Below are 23088 nucleotides of genomic sequence, written 5' to 3' on the forward strand. Positions count from 1 at the left end.
GTATATTGAACCAGCCTTGCATCCCAGGGATGAAGCCCACTTGATCATGGTGGATAAGCTTTTTGATGTGCTGCTGGATTTGGTTTGCCAGTATTTTATTGAGGATTTTTGCATCAATGTTCATCGAGGATATTGGTCTAAAATTCTCTTTTTTTGTTGTGTCTCTGCCTGGCTTTGGTATCAGAATGATGCTGGCCTCATAAAATGAGTTAGGGAGGATTCCCTCTTTTTCTATTGATTGGAATAGTTTCAGAAGGAATGGTACCAGTTCCTCCTTGTACCTCTGGTAGAATTCGGCTGTGAATCCATCTGGTCCTGGACTCTTTTTGATTGGTAAGCTATTGATTATTGCCACAATTTCAGATCCTGTTATTGGTCTATTCAGAGATTCAACTTCTTCCTGGTTTAGTCTTGGGAGAGTGTATGTGTCCAGGAATTTATCCATTTCTTCTAGATTTTCTCGTTTATTTGCGTAGAGGTGTTTGTAGTATTCCCTGATGGTAGTTTGTATTTCTGTGGGATCGGTGGTGATATCCCCTTTATCATTTTTTATTGCGTCTATTTGATTCTTCTCTCTTTTTTTCTTTATTAGTCTTGCTAGTGGTCTATCAATTTTGTTGATCCTTTCAAAAAACCAGCTCCTGGATTCATTAATTTTTTGAAGGGTTTTTTGTGTCTCTATTTCCTTCAGTTCTGCTCTGATTTTAGTTATTTCTTGCCTTCTGCTAGCTTTTGAATGTGTTTGCTCTTGCTTTTCTAGTTCTTTCAATTGTGATGTTAGGGTGTCAATTTTGGATCTTTCCTGCTTTCTCTTGTGGGCATTTAGTGCTATAAATTGCCCTCTACACACTGCTTTGAATGCATCCCAGAGATTCTGGTATGTTGTGTCTTTGTTCTCATTGGTTTCAAAGAACATCTTTATTTCTGCCTTCATTTCGTTATGTACCCAGTAGTCATTCAGGAGCAGGTTGTTCAGTTTCCATGTAGTTGAGTGGTTTTGAGTGAGATTCTTAATCCTGAGTTTTAGTTTGATTGCACTGTGGTCTGAGAGATAGTTTGTTATAATTTGTGTTCTTTTACATTTGCTGAGGAGAGCTTTACTTCTCAGTATGTGGTCAGTTTTGGAATAGGTGTGGTGTGGTGCTGAAAAAAAATGTATATTCTGTTGATTTGGGCTGGAGAGTTCTGTAGATGTCTATTAGGTCTGCTTGGTGCAGAGCTTAGTTCAATTCCTGGGTATCCTTGTTGACTTTCTGTCTCGTTGATCTGTCTAATGTTGACAGTGGGGTGTTAAAGTCTCCCATTATTAATGTGTGGGAGTCTAAGTCTCTTTGTAGGTCACTCAGGACTTGCTTTATGAATCTTGGTGCTCCTGTATTGGGTGCATATATATTTAGGATAGTTAGCTCTTCTTGTTGAATTGATCCCTTTACCATTATGTAATGGCCTTCTTTGTCTCTTTTGATCTTTGTTGGTTTAAAGTCTGTTTTATCAGAGACTAGGATTGCAACTCCTGCCTTTTTTTGTTTTCCATTGGCTTGGTAGATCTTCCTCCATCCTTTTATTTTGAGCCTATGTGTGTCTCTGCACGTGAGATGGGTTTCCTGAATACAGCACACTGATGGGTCTTGACTCTGTATCCAATTTGCCAGTCTGTGTCTTTTAATTGGAGCATTTAGTCCATTTACATTTAAAGTTAATATTGTTATGTGTGAATTTGATCCTGTCATTATGATGTTAGCTGGTTATTTTGCTCGTTAGTTGATGCAGTTTCTTCCTATTCTCAATGGTCTTTACATTTTGGCATGATTTTGCAGTGGCTGGTACCGGTTATTCCTTTCCATGTTTAGTGCTTCCTTCACGAGCTCTTGTAAGGCAGGTCTGGTGGTGACAAAATCTCTCAGCATTTGCTTGTCTGTAAAGTATTTTATTTCTCCTTCACTTATGAAGCTTAGTTTGGCTGGATATGAAATTCTGGGTTGAAAATTCTTTTCTTTAAGAGTGTTGAATATTGGCCCCCACTCTCTTCTGGCTTGTAGGGTTTCTGTGGAGAGATCCGCTGTTAGTCTGATCGGCTTCCCTTTGAGGGTAACCCGACCTTTCTCTCTGGCTTCCCTTAACGTTTTTTCCTTCATTTCAACTTTGGTGAATCTGACAATTATGTGTCTTGGAGTTGCTCTTCTCGAGGAGTATCTTTGTGGCGTTCTCTGTATTTCCTGAATCTGAACGTTGGCCTGCCTTGCTAGATTGGGGAAGTTCTCCTGGATAATATCCTGCAGAGTGTTTTCCAACTTGGTTCCATTCTCCCCATCACTTTCAGGTACACCAATCAGACGTAGATTTGGTCTTTTCACATAGTCCCATATTTCTTGGAGGCTTTGCTCATTTCTTTTTATTCTTTTTTCTCTAGACTTCCCTTCTCGCTTCATTTCATTCATTTCATCTTCCATCGCTGATACCCTTTCTTCCAGTTGATCGCATCGGCTCCTGAGGCTTCTGCATTCTTCACATAGTTCTCAAGCCTTGCTTTTCAGCTCCATCAGCTCCTTTAGGCACTTCTCTGTATTGGTTATTCTAGTTATACATTCTTCTAAATTTTTTTCAAAGTTTTCAACTTCTTTGCCTTTGGTTTGAATGTCCTCCCGTAGCTCAGAGTAATTTGATCGTCTGAAGCCTTCTTCTCTCAGCTCGTCAAAGTCATTCTCCATCCAGCTTTGTTCCGTTGCTGGTGAGGAACTGCGTTCCTTTGGAGGAGGAGAGGCGCTCTGCTTTTTAGAGTTTCCAGTTTTTCTGTTCTGTTTTTTCCCCATCTTTGTGGTTTTATCTACTTTTGGTCTTTGATGATGGTGATGTACAGATGGGTTTTTGGTGTGGATGTCCTTTCTGTTTGTTAGTTTTCCTTCTAACAGAGAGGACCTTCAGCTGCAGGTCTGTTGGAGTACCCTGCCGTGTGAGGTGTCAGTCTGCCCCTGCTGGGGGGGTGCCTCCCAGTTAGGCTGCTCAGGGGTCAGGGGTCAGGGACCCACTTGAGGAGGCAGTGTGCCCGTTCTCAGATCTCCAGCTGCGTGCTGGGAGAACCACTGCTCTCTTCAAAGCTGTCAGACAGGGACATTTAAGTCTGCAGAGGTTACTGCTGTCTTTTTGTTTGTCTGTGTCCTGCCCCCAGAGGTGGAGCCTACAGAGGCAGGCAGGCCTCCTTGAGCTGTGGTGGGCTCCACCCAGTTGGAGCTTCTCGGCTGCTTTGTTTACCTAATCAAGCCTGAACAATGGCGGGCGCCCCTCCCCCAGCCTCGCTGCTGCCTTGCAGTTTGATCTCAGACTGCTGTGCTAGCAATCAGCGAGACTCCGTGGGCGTAGGACCCTCCGAGCCAGGTGCGGGATATAATCTCGTGGTGCGCCGTTTTTTAAGTCCGTCGGAAAAGCGCAGTATTCAGGTGGGAGTGACCTGATTTTCCAGGTGCTGTCCGTCACCCCTTTCTTTGACTCAGAAAGGGAACTCCCTGACCCCTTGCGCTTCCCAGGTGAGGCAATGCCTCGCCCTGCTTCGGCTCGCGCACGGTGGGCGCACCCACTGACCTGCGCCCACTGTCTGGCACTCCCTAGTGAGATGAACCTGGTACTTCAGATGGAAATGCAGAAATCACCCGTCTTCTTCGTCGCTCAGCCTGGGAGCTGTAGACTGGAGCTGTTCCTATTCGGCCATCTTGGCTCCTACCCCCCGAAAAAGCAATTTTTAGAGGGAAATTTATAACACCAAATGCATATGTTAGAAAAGAAGAGAGATATACAATTAATAACTTAGGTTTCCACTGTCCTTTGAGACAACTGGCTGTTCTCTGCTATCAGGCAGAGCTGCTGACAGGGTACTTTGATGGCTTCTGGTTAATTTGGTCACAGGATGTATTCCTTGGCTAAGCAATTACGCTATTTGGTATCTGCAGTTGGGCAGGGCTGCAGTTGGGGTCTGAAGGGGGAACATTTCCAAACTAATTTTACAAGGCCAGCATCACCCTGATGCCAAAGCTAGACTAAGATATTACAAGAAAAAATCGTGGGCCGATATCCTTGATGAACATGGATGCAAAAATCCTCAACAGAATATTAGCAAACTGAATTCCACAACACATTGAAAAAACTCATCCACCATGATCAAGTGGGATTTGTCCCTGAGATGCAAGCATGGTTCAACATATGCAAATTAATAAATATGATACATCACAATAGAATGAAGGACAAAAACTGTATGATCATTTCATCAGGCGCAGAAAAAGAAGGGAACTCTTATACACTGTTGATGGGAATATAAATTAGTATAGCCATTATGGAAAACTGTAGGTAGGTTCCTCAAACTAAAAATATAATTACCATAAGATCCAGCAATCCTACTTCTGGGTATTTACCCAAAAGATTTGAAATCAATTTCTCTGACTGCATCCCATGTTCATTGCAGCACTATTCACAGTAGCCAAGTTATGGAATCAACTTATGTTCATCAACAGATGAATGGATAAAGAAAATGTGGTATATACACACAGTGGAATACTATTCAGCCTTAAAAAGAAGGAAATTCTGTCATTTGTGACAACATGGATGTAATGAATTAGAGAACATTATGCTAAGTGAAATAAACCAGACACAGAAAGACAAATACTACATGTTCTCAGTTATATATGGAATCTAAGACAATTGATCTCATAGAGGTGGAATGTAGAATGGTAGGTAACAAAGGCTAGGGATTTGGGAGATTGGGGAGAAGATGATCAAATGGTGAAAAAATCTTAGGAGAAGTATGTTTTTTTAAAAAGTCTATTGCATAATGTGGTAAATATAGTTAATAGAATATTCTATATTACAAAATTGCAAAGAGAAATTTCAAATATTTTCACTACAAAAATGTTGAGTATTTGAGGTGATGGATATGTTAACTAGCTTGATTTAATTATTCTACATTGTATTCATAAACCATCACTTTGTACCCCATAAATGTACACAATTATAAGCTGTCACTTTACAATTTAAAAATTGTATATTCCTATAAAATACAACATATTTAAAAGTATCTTCCTAAAAAAGATATTTTAAAAATTATGTCACAGGCAAAATGAAACTAGGCTTACTTTTTTAAAAAGGAATAAAGTTGATGCAGATTGTGCCAAGTGTGGTGGCTCACACCTGTAATCCCAGCACTTTGGGAGGCCGAGATGGGCAGATCACCCGAAGTCAGGAGTTCAAGACCAGCCTGGCCAACATGGCAAAACCCCGTATATACTGAAAAACCAAAAATTAGCTGGATGTGGTTGTGCACATCTGTAATCCCAGCTACTCGGGAAGCTGAAGCAGGAGAGTCACTTGAACCCAGGAGCTGGAGGTTTCAGTGAGCCCAGATTGCGCCATTGCACTCCAGTCTGGTGACAAGAGTGAAACTCCATCTCAAAAAAAGTTTATACAGGTTGGAAGGCAAGAAATAAAACTGTCTATACTTACAGATGACATCATTGTCTATATAGAAAATTCCTAAGAATCTACAAAAAAAAAAAAAAAAAAAAGAAAAGAAAACTTCCTGGCACCAATAGGCATGTATCCTGCAACACTGCAGGATACAAGGTCAATATATAAAAGCAAACTGCCTTTCTGTTTGCCATCAACGAACTACTAGACTTTGAAATTAAACTACAACAACAAAAAACATTTACAGTAGCATCAGAAAAGTATAAATCTAACAAAATATTTACAGAATCTATACACAGAAAGCCTCAAAACAGGGAAGAAAGAAGTAAAAAAAATAAATAAATGAATTTCATATGCATGCGTTGGAACATTCAGTATTGTAAAGATATCAGTTATTTGTAATTCGATGTATAGATTCAATCCAATCTTAATCAAAATCCCAGCAATCTTTTTTGTAGATATCAGCTAATTTATTCTATAATTTATATTGAAGAACAGAGGATTTAAAACAGCCAGCCCAACTCTGGAAAAAAAAAATGAAGGACTCACATTACCTGATTTCAAGCATAAGTATAGAGCTATCATAATCAAGTACACTGATAAATAAAATGGAATACAGAGCTCAGAAATAGACCCACACTAATATAATCAACTGATTTTTTACAAAAATACAAAGGCAATTCAATGAAGAAAGAATTCTCTTTTCAATAAATGTTGATCGAAAAATTGAACATCCATATGCAAAAAAAAGAGAGAGAGAGAGAGCATAGACACAGACCTTACATCTTACTCAAAAATTAACTCAAAATGGATCATGGGCCTAAAGTTAAAATGCAAAAGTAAGAAACTTTTTGAAAAACATCAGGAAAAAATCTGTGTGATCTTGGCTTTGGTAATGGAATTTTAGATACACCAAAAGCACAATCCATAAAAGTAGAAATTGGTAGAATTGGACTTTTTAAAAATTTTTGCTTTGTGAAAGAAAATGTTAAGTGAATGATAAGACAAACCACAGGCTGGGAGAAAATTGTTTGCAAATCAAATAGATCATAAAGGACTTTTATCCAAAGTACATAAACAATTCATAAATTTCACAGTAAAAAAAAACCCAACTGTATTACTCTGTTTTCACCCTGCTGATAAAGACATACCCAAGACTGGGAAGAAAAAGAGGTTTAATGGACTTACATTTCACATGGCTGGGGAGGCCTCACAATCATGGTGGAAGGCAAGGATGAGCAAGTCATATCTCACATGGATGGCAGCACGCAAACGAGAGAGGTTGTGCAGGGAAACTCCCATTTTTAAAACCATCAGATCTCTTGAGACTCATTCACTATTACAAGAACAGCACAGGAAAGAACTGCTCCCATAAGTCAATCACCTCCCACTGGGTTCCTCTCATGACATGGAATTGTGGGAGTTACAATTCAAGATGAGATTTGGGTGGAGACACAGCCAAACTATATCATTCCACCCCTGGTCTCTTCTAAATCTCATGTCCTCACATTTCAAAACCAATCATGCCTTCCCAACAATCCCCGCAAGTCTTAAGTCATTTCAGCATTAACTCAAAAGTCCACAGTCCAATGTCTCATCTGAGACAAGGCAAGTCCCTTCTGCCTATGAGCCTGTAAAATCAAAAGCAAGTTAGTTACTTCCTAGATACAATGGGGGTACAGGCATTGGGTAAATACAGCTGTTCCAAATGGGAGAAATTGGCCAAAACAAAGGGGCTACAGGCCCCATGCAAGTCCAAAATCCAGCAGGGCAGTCAAATTTTAAAACTCAAAAATGATCTCTTTTCACTCCATATCTTGCATCCGGGTCACACTGATGCAAGAGGTGGGTTCCCATGGTCTTGGACAGCTCCACCCCTGTGGCTTTTCAGGGTATAGCCTCCCTCCTGGCTGCTTTCATGGGTTGGCATTGAGTGTCTATGGCTTTTCCTGGCACATGGTGCAAGCTGTCAGTGGATCTACCATTCTGGGGTCTGGAGGATGGTGGTCCTCTTCTCAAGGCTCCACTAGGCAGTGCCCCAGTAGGGACTCTGTGTAGGGGCTCCCACCCTACATTTCCCTTCTGCATTGCCCTAGCAGAGCTTCTCCATGATGGCCCTGCCCCTGCAGCAAACTTCTGGCTGGGCATCCAGGCGTTACCATACATCCTCTAAAATCTAGGGGGAGGTTCTCATACCTCAATTCTTGACATCTGTGCACTCACAGGCTCAATACCACATGGAAGCTGCCAAGGCTTGGGGCTTCTACCCTCTGAAGCCATAGCTTGAGCTGTACCTTCGTCCCTTTTAGTCACGGCTGGAGTGGCTGGGATGCAGGGCACAAAATACCTAGACTGCACACAACACCGGGACCCTGGGCCCAGCCCACAAAACCACATTCACCTCCTAGGCCTCCAGGCTTGTGATGCGAGGGGCTGCCATGAAGACCTCTGACATGCTCTGTAGACATTTTCCCCATCGTCTTGGTGATTAATATTTGGCTCCTCATTACTTATGCACATTTCTGCAGCCAGCTTGAATTTCATTTCAGAAAATGGGATTTTCTTTTCTATTGCATTGTCAGGTGGTAAATTTTCCAATCTTTTATGCTCTGCTTCCCTTATAAAACTGAATGCCTTTAACAGCACCCAAGTCACCTCTTGAATGCTTTGTTGCTTAGAAATTTCTTCTGCCAGATACCCTAAATCTCTCTCAAGTTCAAGTTCCACGAATCTCTAAGGCACAGGCAAAATGTCACCTCTCTTTTTGCTAAAACAAGAGTCACCTTTGCTCCAGTTCCCAACGAGCCCTTCATTTCCATCTGAGACTACCTCAGCCTAGACTGTATTGTCCGTGTCGCTCTCAGCATTTTGGTCAAAGCCATGCAAAAAGTCTCTAGGGAGTTCCAAACTTCCCCACATTTTCCTGTCTTCTTCTGAGCCCTCCAAACTCTTCCAACCTCTGTCTGTTATCCAGTTCCAAAGTTGCTTCCACATTTTCGGGTGTCTACAGCAGCACCCCATTCTACTGGTACCAATTTACTGTATTAGTCCATTTTCATGCTGCTGATAAAGACATACCTGAGACTGGGAAGAAAAAGAGGTTTAATGGACTTACAGTTACACATGGCTGGGGAGGCCTCACCATCATGCCAGAAGGCAAGGATGAGCAAGTCATATCTCATGTGGATGGTGGCATGCAAAATAGAGAGCTTGTGCAGGGAAACTCCTGCTTTTAAAACCATCAGATCTTGTGAGACTCATTCACTATCAAGAAAACAGTGCAGGAAAGACCCACCCCCTTAATTCAATCACCTCCCATTGGGTTCCTCCCATGACACGTGGGAACTGTGGGAGTTACAATTCAAGATGAGATTTGGGTGGGGACACAGCCAAACCATATCACCAACCCAATGAAAAATGAACAAACTGTAGGAACAAACACTTCATCAAAAAAGATATACAGGTGGCATATAATAAGCATATGAAATGATGCTCAGTTTCATATGTCATTAGGAAAATACAAATTAAAAATGAGATAGTACTACATATGCATTTAAATAGCTAAAAAAACCTGATAATACCAATTGCTGGCAAAGATGTGGAGAAATAGGAACTCTCATTCCTTGCTGGTGGGGATGCACAATGGTACATCCAGTTTGGAATATAGTTTGGCAATTTCGCATAAAACTAAACATACTCTTACCATATCATCAAGCAGTTGTGTTCCTTGGTATTTACCCAAATGAACTGAAAATTTATCTTCACACAAAAATCTGCACTCAAAAGTTTCTAGCAGCTGAATCATCAATGCAGAAGACTAGAAGCAACCAAGATGTCTTTTAAGTGGTGAATAGATAAACAAACAATAGTATGTCCATATAATGGAATATTATTCAGCAATAAAAAAATGAGCTATGAATCCATGCAACAAGATTGATTAATCTTAAATACTTATTGCTAAGTCAAATAAACCAGTTTGAAAAGACTATATCCTGTCTGATTCTACTTATATGACAGTCTAGAGAAAGGCAAAACTATAGAAACAGAAAACAAATCAATGGTTGGTAGCAGGGCCTTGAAGAGAAGGGAGAGTTGAATAGGTGAAGCATAATGAATATTTTTAGGATGGTAAAACTATTCTGTATAGATACTGTAATGGTGGATACATAGCACCATGCCTTTACTAAAACCCAAAGAATATTACGACACAAAAAGTGAGACTTAAAATGTGGGAGGTTTTTTTTAAATCACAATTAAGAAATACGAGGATCCTACAATGGAATACAGACTGTAACAAAAGAATCAAACTGCCTTACAAATGTATAATATAACCCTCCAGAAGGAGTGGGAGGAAAGGGTATATACCTAAATAATATTGAAAATGAGTAGAGGCTATAAGATTAAAGACAAAAGGAACTGCAAATAAACACTCTAGTTTATAGTCACTTCCTATGAGGGTATTGGTTAATAATTCTGAATCATTGTACATGCATACTGGGATTGAACATGTAAGTAATTGGAGGGCAGATGGTAGGAACTCACCATTGTTGGAGTGGGAGATTACAGAAAGCAAGAAGGGAAGCTAGAATTATTCATGTGGTATTGAACAAGTGTCAAAAACATTAATATAAACTCATGTTTAGCTTAATAGAGATATAGATGAACATACATGTATAGATATGTTTGTATATACAAGTTAGTATACATACAAATATTTCTTAGCTCTGTCCACTAAGAAAGCCTAGAAGCAATGACACCCCAGAAGCAGCAAGCACTCTCAGTGCTCAGATTTTGGTTTCTAATTCCATTCTCTAATAAAAGTAACTAGGGCTCTTTGAAGAAATGCCTGATTCTAGAGTTGGTGCATGGATACAACATGAGCCAGAAAGTAAAGAAGTGCTCAAACAAAACAAAATAGAACAAAACTCTACAATAAACAAACAACAAAAAGGGGTATTTGAGAGGAACCTAGCAGCCGACAGAAAGAGCTCACAATGGCAAAAGGTAGAACAATTTCAACAACAAAATAAATATTGTAGAATTGGATTATAACCCAAATTATAAAATAAATACACATGAGTTCATAGTAACACAAACTAATATTGAATAAATGAAGAGGAGAGAATAGGAAAATCTTTTTACACGAGAGTTCCAAATAATTATATAGATATTCTTCCCTCAAGAAGGTGTATCTTAACTTCCCATTCTACAAGTATGGGCTTTGCATGTTGACTTTCTTCTAAACAGTACAATATGTAAAAGAGAGAGCGGGGAAAATAACGTTAAAGCAGAGGATATTGACAGGTGGTCAAGATTAACACCATCAATGATAAGTTATGATGTTAGCATGTATCTTTGATATGATATGATGAGAATGACACTTTACCTCTGTAGTCTTCCTCCCAGAAACCCATAACACTTGTTTAACATCAGAAAATCACAAATTGAAGGACATTCTACAAAATACATGACTGCTACTTTTCAAAACTCTCAAAGTCATCAAAAACAAGGAAATTCTGAGAAACTGTCACAGTGTAGAGAGCCCTAAGGAGACATGATGACTAAATGTAATGTGGTGTCTTGGATGAGATCCTGGAAGAGAAAAATGACATTAGTTAAATCTAAGGAAATTAGAATAAAATATGGACTTTATATGATAATAAAATAGCAATATTGTAGTTGTACTAAATGTACCAGAGTAATATTAACAATAGGGAAAACTGGATATAGGGTATACAGAAACTCTAATTATTCTTACAACTCTTCTGTATACCTAAAACTATTCTAAAATACAAAGTTTACCAAATGTTGAAAAAAAGTCTAGAGGTAAGTCCAAGCAATTATTGCTAAGCCCTTGGGTGATTCTGTTGCACGGTAAAGTTTGAGAACCATTGCTTTACCATATAACCAGAAGGAGTTTTGTGCTTAGAAAAGTTTGTGGTTTTAATTGCAAGGTAGGGGCCAAACAGCATCTCATGCACAGGTTGTCTCTGGATGCTCTCAGTTAATAAGTAAGTCACTAATAGATACCTTTGACAAGTGAGGAGAAGGGAGGAAGAATAAACTGCTTTTGTGACTCAATTATGCTGTAATTGTATTGGGCCCATTGAAGCTAAAGTAGAGGCCAAGGAAGGCTTCATAGGTTGTTCTCTACTGGGGTCTCTGAGAATAGGCAAACAATTGCATCCCTTTTCCTCACCCTGTTCTGAATTAATTGAAAAATATGATAAGGGTAAATATGATGAATTGGAGCCAAAATATCACATTATGGATAAAAGTCCCCTGTTAAACCCTCAAATTTGACAGACTTACCCACCCATTCACAAAAGGTTCTGGACCACTTCAGGACTCTCCTAACACTCTCAAGGGGATTCATGAGTAAAGGTGTGGAGAGGAGCCATGATTGTCATACTAGGCTAGAGCTCCCTCCTCTGGGAAGAACCTTCAGGAGTGTAGATGTTCCCTCCATCATTGGCAGTCAAGAGGAGCAGGCAAAACAGATTGATAGAATTGTGATTCTTTTCTAGGTGGAGAGAGAGGTGTACTCAAAATCTGTGGTACAGCCAGTCTAAAGTTAGGGGATCTGACCCATGAAATAGGCAGATTCTATAGGGAAAGAGTGTGGTTTGGGGGTAGTTTCTGAACATATATTAAATTCAAGCAACATTTAGGAAATGGGTGATACAGAACTCCAGGCAAAAATCCTATTTGCCATCCTAGGGCTTTGTCTATGAATGGTAGTTCCTCTGCCATCAAGAAGGTTGACTAGACTATTACTTTTCCCAACCGTAATAACTGAGATGTTACCATATTAGGTTCTATATATGTAATTTATCTAGTATAAGATCATTTATTTTTATAATTAGCATGTCTGTGCCACAATGCTACTTTGAAGTTTATATAACTAAATTGCAAAGGAAGATCTGGTGGTCTAACAGTAAGAAACCTCAGAGAATCAAGAGCCTAAATCGCTAGTCTTAAAATTGTTAGTATTCCTGTGTGGACTTTTCACTTAACCTCTGTTTTTTATTTTCTTCATTGACAAAAAGTTTGGACTACATATACCTCAAATTTTGTTCTTGTGGATAACTCATTTACTTCTTTACTCATTTTGTCTGTCTTAGTCAAATTTACTTATATAAATAAAATCTTTTACTTATTTTTAAAATTTATTACACAAATAGAAAAAAATTAAAGAATATTTTTAAAAAAGAAGAATCACCCAAAACTAAAGAAGATTTGCAACTTAAAATTTTCTGGTTCCTGACCTTGTTTAGCTGCATAATATTTTACATTCTTATTACCATAGTGCAGATCATGTTCTGGGCTGCTCTGTCATTTAACATTTTAGAACATATTTTCAAAAAATTTTATTATTACATTACTTACTATTTAATAGTCATAGATGGTATATCATAATTTATTTAGCCATTAAAAATGTTGATGATTGATTTTTGGAATTAATAACTTGTATATTTTTTAGATTATAAGGAAGGTGTTTTTCTCAGCTCTGAACCTTTTTAAGAGGAGACTGAGACATTTTTAAGTTTTCCTAAAGCTGTCCAAGCTTTACCTATCCCAAAGGCTCATGAATGTCTGCTGTATACTCTGTTGTTGATAGAAAACATTGAACTCTCACTTACATACTTTCTCATGGCTGTTACCCACATTACCAATTCCAAACTCTCCCAGCTGTGAAACTCAATTCTCAGTGGAATTTTCCAAGGACCTTGGATCAAGTTCTGACTGTCCTAAAGGTTTATGGCCAATTATTTTCACTCTATTATTTGCATAGACATTGGCTCCAATTTTATTTCTATAGTCAACCAGGACTAATATAGTAGAGTCTTTACCCCTGGTGAAGATGATTAGAGGTGGAATGACATCTAAATTAAAAGACAGCTAATAAGGAGGGCAAATGAAGGATAAAAGTTTGCTAAAGCAACGAATTAGAAGTTAACTTCACGGCTCAAAGAAGTGTTGCTTATTATGCCCCCTAAATATACTTGCCTCCATATTCTTGAGTAGTACCAACAGTTGCTAACCCCAGTTCCCAATTAATATTGTGGGATAGTTATAATGGAATACCCTTAGAGTTATGACTATAGGTATTAGACTGGGGTAGGCTTGTTATGTCAGCAAGAAGGCTGTTTATGGCCTACAAGATCCAATTTGGCTTCAGAAAGGTTGACTATACTACGTCTCACAACCTGGCCTGTTCCTTGACTATATAAACCACCTGCAATATGTTACCCATTATGGTATTTTGGTGACTAGGAGGAAAAATACAAATTAAAAATAGCAATTAGTAAATGATTTTAATTAAGTCATGTATTTTAGATTTGCAAGTTATAAGGGCAGCACCTGAAAAAATTGTAACAAAAGAAGACCTGGAGAAGAATATAGAGATAATACTCACAGAGACAGAAACACTGAGATTTTTTGACTTGCCCACAGTCATGGTCTCTGTAGAATCTGAAGAAGCTGAGAAAGTAACGTATGTATGGTTCAGTTGTCTACATTGTTTCTGTAATTCAAATGCTAAGCCAAGGGTTCTTATCCTTGTTTCTGTGAAGGGTCCTTGGGGATTCTGGGGTATACACTATGGGGTTTGGGGGGAGACTGTATATTCCCTACAAAATTATATACAAAGTTATATAAGTGCCATGTGAACTTTTATGTTCATGTTTATGTTGTGTGTAAATTTTTCTAGAGGAAGAGCCCATAGCTTTACCATATTTTTAAATAATTAGGCGAACTTCTAAGCCAAATAACAAAATAAGCTTCCAAGTCTCTATATAGGTTTTAATTATTTTTACTTTTATACATATATAAATCATTTTCAATTTAAAAAGAAAGAACTGACATTTTTATAGTAATAGCCAAACCGCAATTACTTTTGCACCAACCTAATATTTAAAACTTAGGAAGGCAAAATATGGGTAAATAAATGAATTTACTATATTAGAGAAGTTTTCCATTTCTCTTTATTAATGAATATAAATAGAGTTAGTTTTGGTCTCAAGTATTTTGACAGTCTGTTGTTAGGCAGATACACATTTAAGGATTGTTATGTTTTCATGAAGAATTGACCCCTTTATCATTTTGTACTATCTCTCTTTATCCCTAATAATTTTTCTTTTCCGCTCTCCTCCGTCTAAAATTAATATAGCTACTATAAGTAGATTATTAATAGTTATTCTGATTATTTTACCTAAAGTATTATTTGAATAGGATTTATAGTACTAAAAACTCCATCACTAAAATAATTTTAGGGTATTATTCCTTCTCAAAATATAAAATATTATAATATGGTTTGGACTATAAAACATAGTACATATTAGATCATGAATAGCATACCTTTAAAAGCTCATAAGAAGGAAGGGAAAGTTCCTAGGACCACAAAAAAAAAAAAAAAAGGGAAAGGGGGAAAAAAGAAAGGGGTAGATAATTGCTTTGAAATCAGAAAGGGAGAAATGCTGGGAAGAAATTTTAATATTAACATATGGATCTGGAGACCAGTGATGAGTCTTGGGTTCTCCCAACCCTTACACTGAAAGAGCTGAAAGAGAGATTCTTGTGTTAAGCCAAGACTCTCAAAAGGAGCTCAATTATCTCAACTGATCCTAGGCCAGTAGAGTCAACTCCCTACTGTCAGAAGCAAACACAAATCTCTGGAGCAAAGCATACCACCATTTTGGCTCTTAAGATTCCTTCAGATCAGCTGGGTGTGGTGGCTCATGCCTGTAATCCCAGCACTCTGGGAGGCCAAGGCAGGAGGATGGCTTGAGCCCAGGAGTTTGAGACCAGCCTGCAACATGGCGAGAGCCCTATCTCTACAATTTTTTTTTTTCTTTTTTGATTAGCCAGGCATGGTGGTACATACCTGTAGTCCCAGCTGCTCGGGAGGCTGAGGTAGGAGAATCACTTGATTGATCACGGGAAGTTGTGGCTGCAGTGAGCTGTGTTCATGCCATTGCATTCCAGCCTGGTCAACCAAGAGAGACCATGTGACCATGTCTAAAAAAAAAAAAAGGAAGAACAAGAAGAGGAGAGAGAGGAGGGAGAAGGAGAGGGAGAAGGAGAAGGAGAGGGAGAAGGAGAGGGAGAAGGAGAAGGAGAAGAATTCCCTCAGGTTGAATTTGGTATAGATCCTGAAGACTATAGATAATTATGTTATCAGATATAGAATATAAAATATGTGTGAAATGTTTAAACAAATAAGAGACAGAGTTAAAACATGATTAACATTAAGAAACTGTCAGGCCGGGTGCGGTAGCTCAAGCCTTTAATCCCAGCACTTTGGGAGGCTGAGGTGGGCGGATCACTTGAGGTCAGGAGTTTGAGACCAGCCTGGCCAACATGATGAAACCTTGTCTTTATTAAAAATACAAAAATTAGCTGGGCATGGTGGTGGGCACCTGTAATCCCAGCTACTCGGGAGGCTGAGGCACGAGAATTGCTTCTCCAGGAGGGGAAGGTTGCAGTGAGTGGAGATCACCCTGGACAACACAGTGAGACCACATCTCTTGTTATTATTATGTATAAATAAATAAATAGATAAATAAGAGCATTGGAATATAAAAGTAATTTCATTAAAAAATAAAAATAGAAAAAACATTTTTTAAAAACACGTCACCTACAGAGGAACAATTAAACTGACAGCATTATTAGGGATAAAGTGTACTTCATAATGATAGGAAGGTATAGTAATCCTGAACTTGAATATTCCTAATAAAATAATATGGGCCAAGCACGGTGGCTCACACCTGTAATCCCAGCACTTTGGGAGGATGAGGTGGGTGGATCACCTGAGGTCAGGAGTTCATGAGCAGCCTGGTCAACATGGTAAAACCTCGTGTCTACTAAAAATACAAAAATTAGCTGGGCGTGGTGGCTTATGCCAGTAGTACCAGCTTCTTGGGAGGCCGAGGCAGGAGAATCACTTGAACCTGAGAGGCGGAGGTTGCAGTGAGCTGAGGTCACGCCACTGCACTCCAGCCTGGGTGACAGAGCAAGACTCCGTCTCAATAAATAAATAAATAAATAAATAAATAAATAAATAAAATAACCTGAAAATACGTGAAGCAAAAATTGGAAACTTGATACATATCCTGTTAAAGTAGGAGATTTAAACACACCTCTCTTAATTATTGGTAGGTCAACCAGAGAACACATTAGTATGGATATAGAAAATTTGAATAAAAACTTAATGGTCAGATACAGACTTCTGCACTCAACAATTAGAGAACACATTCTCTTTCAGCACACATGCAGCATTTATAAAAAATTATTCATAAGGCTATGAAGCAAGGTCTCAAAAATTTCAGAATAGAATTATACAAATGAAAATTTCTGGCCACAGTGCAATAAAGTTAAAAATTAATAACATAAATCTCAACTAAAACAGACACATTTACACACACATTTGGAAGTTCAAAAACACATTTCTAAATTCCTCATGGGTCATCAAAGAAGTAATGGAAAATTTAAAAATACTCAGAACTAAAACCTACATGGAGTTAGTACTAGCATGTTATTGATAAGGTACCGAAAGTAGTAGGGATATTGGGAAATAGACACAGTATAAAAGAGTCCTCTGGAGGTCATTTAGTGCAGTCTTTTCCTAAGGCTTTTTTTGAAGTCTCACTTCACTTTTTGGTGCAAGCCACATTAATGAAAGTAATTTTAAAGAAAAGAATAATATAAAGAGATAATATGTGTGGTGATGATTCTTATTAATGAGTTGGATACACTTTATTTTTTACAGTCAGAGAAACAAGAATTATGAAGTCCTTTGTAGAAACAGATTAGGCAACGACCTATATGTTGAAAGGATGATGCAGACTTTCAATGGAGCACCAAAGAATAAAGATGTTCAATGTGATAAAATCATAATGGAAGATAAAGGTAATTTCTTTCATTCTGCTTGATAAACTATAATGTTCTAATATACGTTTTTTGAGTCTGTCAATCCACAAGTGAATATTGAAATATATAAAGCAAAAATAAAAATAATTTGGCCAAACCACAACAGTAGTTGGACACTGTGTTCTATAGCTTTCAGAATTTGACATGTTAAGTAATAAATATATAGATTTGAATAACATAATTATTCATCTTGATTTTTATGCATACTATATCATAGAACGTTATACTCTTTAAACGTTTATATAAACTGATTATTTACTATGTCACAAAGAATATCAGCCATAACTATTAACATTTTAAATGTGTCAGACACTATGTCCTTCACATGTATTAACTGGTTTAATTTTTACAGCAACCCTATGAGGTAGATACTATTATGCTTCCCCATTTTATAGATGAGGAAACAGGCAAAGAGAAGTTTGCTAACTGTTCTGGTTCTAGAGCCTGTGCACTTAACTACTATACTTACCACCTCTCACTGTGTACAAATTAACAACCTTGAGCACATTGCATAGCCAAAATCTGTAGGGTGTAGCCAAAGAAGTAATTACAAGCAAAGTTATATTTTTCCTTTTTTTTTTTTTTTTTTTTTGAGTCAGAGTCTCACCTTGTCACCCAGGCTGGAATGCAATAGCACAATCTCGGCTCACTGCAACCTCTGCCTCCTGGGTTCAAGCAATTCTCCCCCTCAGCCTCCCAAGCAGCTGGGATTACAGGCACCTGCCATCATGCCTGGCGAATTTTTGTATTTTTATAGAGATGGGTTTTCACCATGTTGGCCAGGATGATCTTGAACTCCTGAACTTAGGCGATCCGCCCGCCTCAACCTCCCAAAGTGCTGGGATTACAGGCATGAGCCACTGTGCCCAGCCGGTTATATTCTTTTTTTTTTTTTTTTGAGACACAGTTTCGCTCTTGTCACCCAGGCTGGAGTGCAATGGCGCAATCTTGGCTCACTGCAACCTCCGCCTCCCGGGTTCAAGCAATTCTCCTGCCTCAGCCTCCCAAGTAGCTGGGATTACAGGTGCCCGCCACCATGGCCAGCTAATTTTTGTATTTTTAGTAGAGACGGGGTTTCACCATGTTGAAGGCTGGTCTCAAACTCCTGACCTCAGGTGATCCTCCCATCTCGACCTCCCAAAGTGCTGGGATTCCAGGCATGAGCCACCGCGCCTGGCCACGGCCGGTTTTATTCTTAATTGCCTTTATGCAGCAAAACTATAAGCTAGTTTTTACAAAAGATTAACAGAACAAACCCCTAGCAAAAAAATTAACCATTGCTTTTAATCAAAGAACATACATACGTCTTATTGGTGAGAGCATTTATTCCTTACTCCTAATGTTTTCTTTTATGTGGAAGAACATGAGTGGATATCTTTATCTCCATCTCTTTCTATTCTCTCACTCATTCCTACTTAGGAGTGGAGGTATGACTTACTTGATTGGCAAATAACCATACATGGGGATGTACGGTTATTCCCCTGCTTTCCCTCTTCTAGTAGCCTGCTGGCAGAAAGGAATACAAATTCTGATTGGTTTCTCCATGCTATAAATTTTATAGGGGGAGGACTCAACATTGTTAGGCCTGTGGTTATCAAGCTCATTGTTGCTGCACATCTAAACTGTATCAGCCAATCTAAACATTATCAGTAATAAAGGTAATTTTGATTTCTGTTTTATTCCTTGTCACTTTCTTAATTGGTGCAAACTTGGATGGACCCAGAAAAGTGAATTCCTAGATGATATTTAGTAACTTTTTCTAGTCCTTAACCAATTCATATTAAGAAACCTATTCATATTTTTTCCAAATATTAATATGTAGTAAAGGGTTTAAATATTTTTAAATGGATTACTGTATGTAACTTTAGGTTTCCAATTCATATTAGGAAACCTATTCATATTTTTTTCCAAAAGTAAAGGGTTTAAATATTTTAAATGGATTACTGTATGTAACTTTATGCTACATAAAATATTTGAAAATAAAAAAAGAATGATTCTTTATGGAACTCAAAATTATCAACACTTCCCAAGAAGTAATAGAATTATACATTAACTCAAAGAAATGGGAAAATTTTACCAAAAATACCACTTTAAAATGGCCTAGATCAAGGTCAAATTACTTTAGAGGTTTATTCTGTAAATGTGAGAATACTTTATAATATTCATGTGTATTAGGATTCTTCAGAAAAACAGAACCAATAGAATATGTATATATATATATATTCGTATCTAGGATTTATTTATTTATTTATTTATTTTGAGACAAGAGTCTCACTCTGTCGCCAGGCTGGAGTGCAGTGGTACAATCTCGGCTCACTGCAACCTCCGCCTCCTTGGTTCAAGTGATTTTCCTGCCTCAGCCTCCCAAGTATCTGGGACTACAGGCACGCCACCACACCCAGCTAATTTTTGTATTTTTAGTAGAGACGGGATTTCACTGTGTTGGCCAGGATGGTCTCGATCTCCTGACCTCATGATCTGCCCACCTCGGCCTCCCAAAGTGCTGGGATTACGGGCATGAGTCACTGTGCCTGGCCGATTTATAGTTTATATCTAGTATTTATTTATAAAGCGATTTATTACAGGGCATTGGCTTATGTAATTATGGAGGCTGAGAAGTACCATAATCTGCCATGTGCAAACTGGGGACACAGGAAAGCTAATGTGGTAGTTTGAAGCCCTGAGAGTTGAAGAGCCAACAGTATCGATTCCAGTCTACCTCTGAACACCTGAGAACCAGGAGCACTGAGGGCAGGGGATTGATGCCCCTACTGAAGTAATCAGGCAGAGAGTGAATTCAACCTTCCTCCACCTTCTAATTCTATTCAGCCCTCAGTGTATTGGATGATGCCCACCGCATTGGAGAGAGCCATCTGCTTTACTCAGTCCACCAATTCAAATGTTAATCTCTTGTGAATACACCCTCACAGATACACCCAGATACAACGTTTAACCAGCTAGCTAGGCATCCTGTGCCCAGTCAGGTTGACATATAAAGTTAACCATCACACCATGTTATTTAAATTGCTCCAAGTTATATAAAATATGAGGATATTTTCTAGTTTTTAAAACAAGGTTAACAAAACATTACAAAGAAAATATAGACTAATCTCATAGATATGTGGAAAAATTAAAAATATAGTAGTATAAATTTGAACCCTCAAGGCATTAGGAATCCCTATAGCAACAACTTATTCTAGGAGTATAAAGATTATTAAATATCAGGAAAGCTATGATTCATCATTACAAAATCATATTTATAGGTTTAATGTAAAACAAGAACGGTAAATGCCAAAAAGAGCAGTTGATGCAATTCAGACTTCATTCCTGATGAAATTATCTGTACAGGAATGGTATGGATCTTCTTGATAAAATATTTAAAATAAAAAGCAAAATTTTTGCTTGCAGGTGAACCACTAGAGATAATAATTGCTGTGATCCATTAAATATAAGAACCAGAACATAGTGTCACTTATCACAGTAGCTCTTCAAGTTTGTTTTGGCAGTTCCAACTATTGCAGTAAGACAGCAACAGATATAAGATACTAATATTTATAAGGATTCAAAAACAAATAGTCATTATTTGTAGGTGACATTAGTGTCTACTTAGCTACCTCAGGAACATCAACTAAAAAAAATACTTCCAGGATGATGCAACAAAAATGGCAGAGTAGGTAGTTCTGACAACGTGTTCTTCCACAGAAATGCTCCTAAAATTGAGCAAACGCTGTCAGAATCTGTTGCATTCATGGAACAAGAACAGAATGTTCTTTAAAAAAAAATCCAAAGAATAAAAAGATCTTGATAGCTTAATAAAATGTTTGGAAGATAACAAAAAAAAAAAAATCCAAGAAGTAGAGAAGAAAAACAAAGAGATGGAAAATCTAAGAGAAACAATAAAATTAGAGGACCAATCCAGAAAGTTCAATAGTCAATAATGGTTCCTAAAATAGAAAATGGAGGGGAGGAGATAATTCAGTAAAACCTCTCAGACTTGAAAGTCAAAAGTTGGAAGATTGAAGGGGAACAACAAGTGCCAGTATATTACCAATAAATGAAATTTTAAAATGTGGGGGACAGAAAATGTCCACAAACTACCAGAGAGAAAAATAAATAGGTCAGTGTAGAGAACAAGACATCAGACTGGTTGGAAACAAGAATGTAATGGAACACTGCTGATATGCTTGGCTGTGTTCCCACCCAAATCTCATCTTGAATTTTAATCCCCATAATTCCTACATGTTGTGAGAGGGAAGAGGTGGAGATAATTGAATCACGGGGGTGGTTACCTTCATGTTGTTCTTGATAGTGAGTGAGTTCTCATGAGATCTGATGGTTTTATAAGGGGCTTCCCCCTTCGCTCGTCACTCGCTTTTCTCACCTGCTGCCATGTAAGACATACCTTCCACCATGACTGTGAAGCCTCCCTTGCCATGTGGAACTGTGAGTCAATTAAAATTCTTTATAAATTACCCTTGGTAATTTTTAATTTTAATTTATAATTACCCTTGGGTATGTCTTCATAGCCACATGAAAATGGACTAATACAACTGCCTTCAAAATTTAGAAGGTAAATAATTTCCAGTCTAGATACTACATCCAACCAAATGTCAAGTATGATGGTAGAATAAAGACATTTTCATATATGCAAAGTATCAAAATAATTTACTCCTCCTGTATATTTTTTCAAGAAGTCAAGGATGTGCTCAACCGAAACCAACTGTGAAACAAAAAAAGAAGAAGACAATAAAATACATTGAACAGGAGATCTGACATAGGAGTGAGGTGATAGTAGTTCCCAGAAGGATAATGACTAGATAGCCTAGGATTTCAGCTGTTCACCAAACATAGAAGGCAACCTATTTACATTAAAACTTGAGATTGACATATTGATCACTACCATAACCTAGATGCATGCTAACATTATACAATCTCTTTAACCTGAGGACAGAATACTTAGGTACATTATCGGTCTGAATTCTTTTCTGCATCTAGCTTGCATTTACCATTCTTTTTTTTTTTTCTTTTTTTTTGAGACAGAGTCTCATTCTGTCGCCCAGGCTGGAGTGCCATGGTGCAATCTCAGCTCACTGCAACCATCGCCTCCTGGATTCGAGTGATTCTCCTGCCTCACCCTCCCAAGTAGCTGGGATTACAAGTGCCTGCCGTCACACCCGGCTTATTTTTGTATTTTTACTAGAGATGGGATTTCACCATTTTGGCCAGGCTGATCTCAAACTCCTGACCTCAAGTGATCCACTGTCCTCAGCCTCCCAAAGTGCTGGGATGAGGCATGAGCCACCACACTGCCTTTACCATTCTTAATCCAGTTCCTGCTTTCCTTTTCAATAGGCCTCCATAGTTAAGCTGAAGCTCAATTATTTGAAATGCCACCTTTCCATAAGTGACTGTATGTATACTGTCAGGGAAAACTTACTCCTCCCTTTTTGTGAACCTTTATAGAAATAACTTCTGCTAAATTAACACTTTTGGCCTCTCTCTATACATTATTTACTCATTCCCAGGAAAAGAGAAGTGACTAATTCCATAAGATAATTTAGGAGAAGGAATGAAGCTCGGTCATTTCTGGCTGAGGCACTTTTTGTTAAGTCTGTTCACTTGCAGAAAACATGCAATCTGGGCTGTTCTTACCCCTGTGGAGGAAGTCTGTGCTTGTCTAGCTGTGACAGTTACTGGTTAGTAATTCTT

General features: G+C 38.1%; 1 protein-coding gene across 1 annotated transcript in view; it reads left to right on the forward strand.

Annotated features, from left to right (window-relative positions):
* The window catches only part of DNAI4 (dynein axonemal intermediate chain 4), a 117462-nt gene that overhangs the window by 42056 nt on the left and 52318 nt on the right, over positions 1–23088 (forward strand). The window contains 2 exon segments of the mRNA XM_031011786.3: positions 13789–13945; positions 17219–17358. Of these exon segments, the coding sequence (XP_030867646.3) occupies positions 13789–13945; positions 17219–17358 (297 nt within the window).

Source organism: Gorilla gorilla, chromosome 1 (genome assembly GCF_029281585.2).
Source record: "Gorilla gorilla gorilla isolate KB3781 chromosome 1, NHGRI_mGorGor1-v2.1_pri, whole genome shotgun sequence".
NCBI classification, from domain to species: Eukaryota; Metazoa; Chordata; class Mammalia; order Primates; family Hominidae; genus Gorilla; species Gorilla gorilla.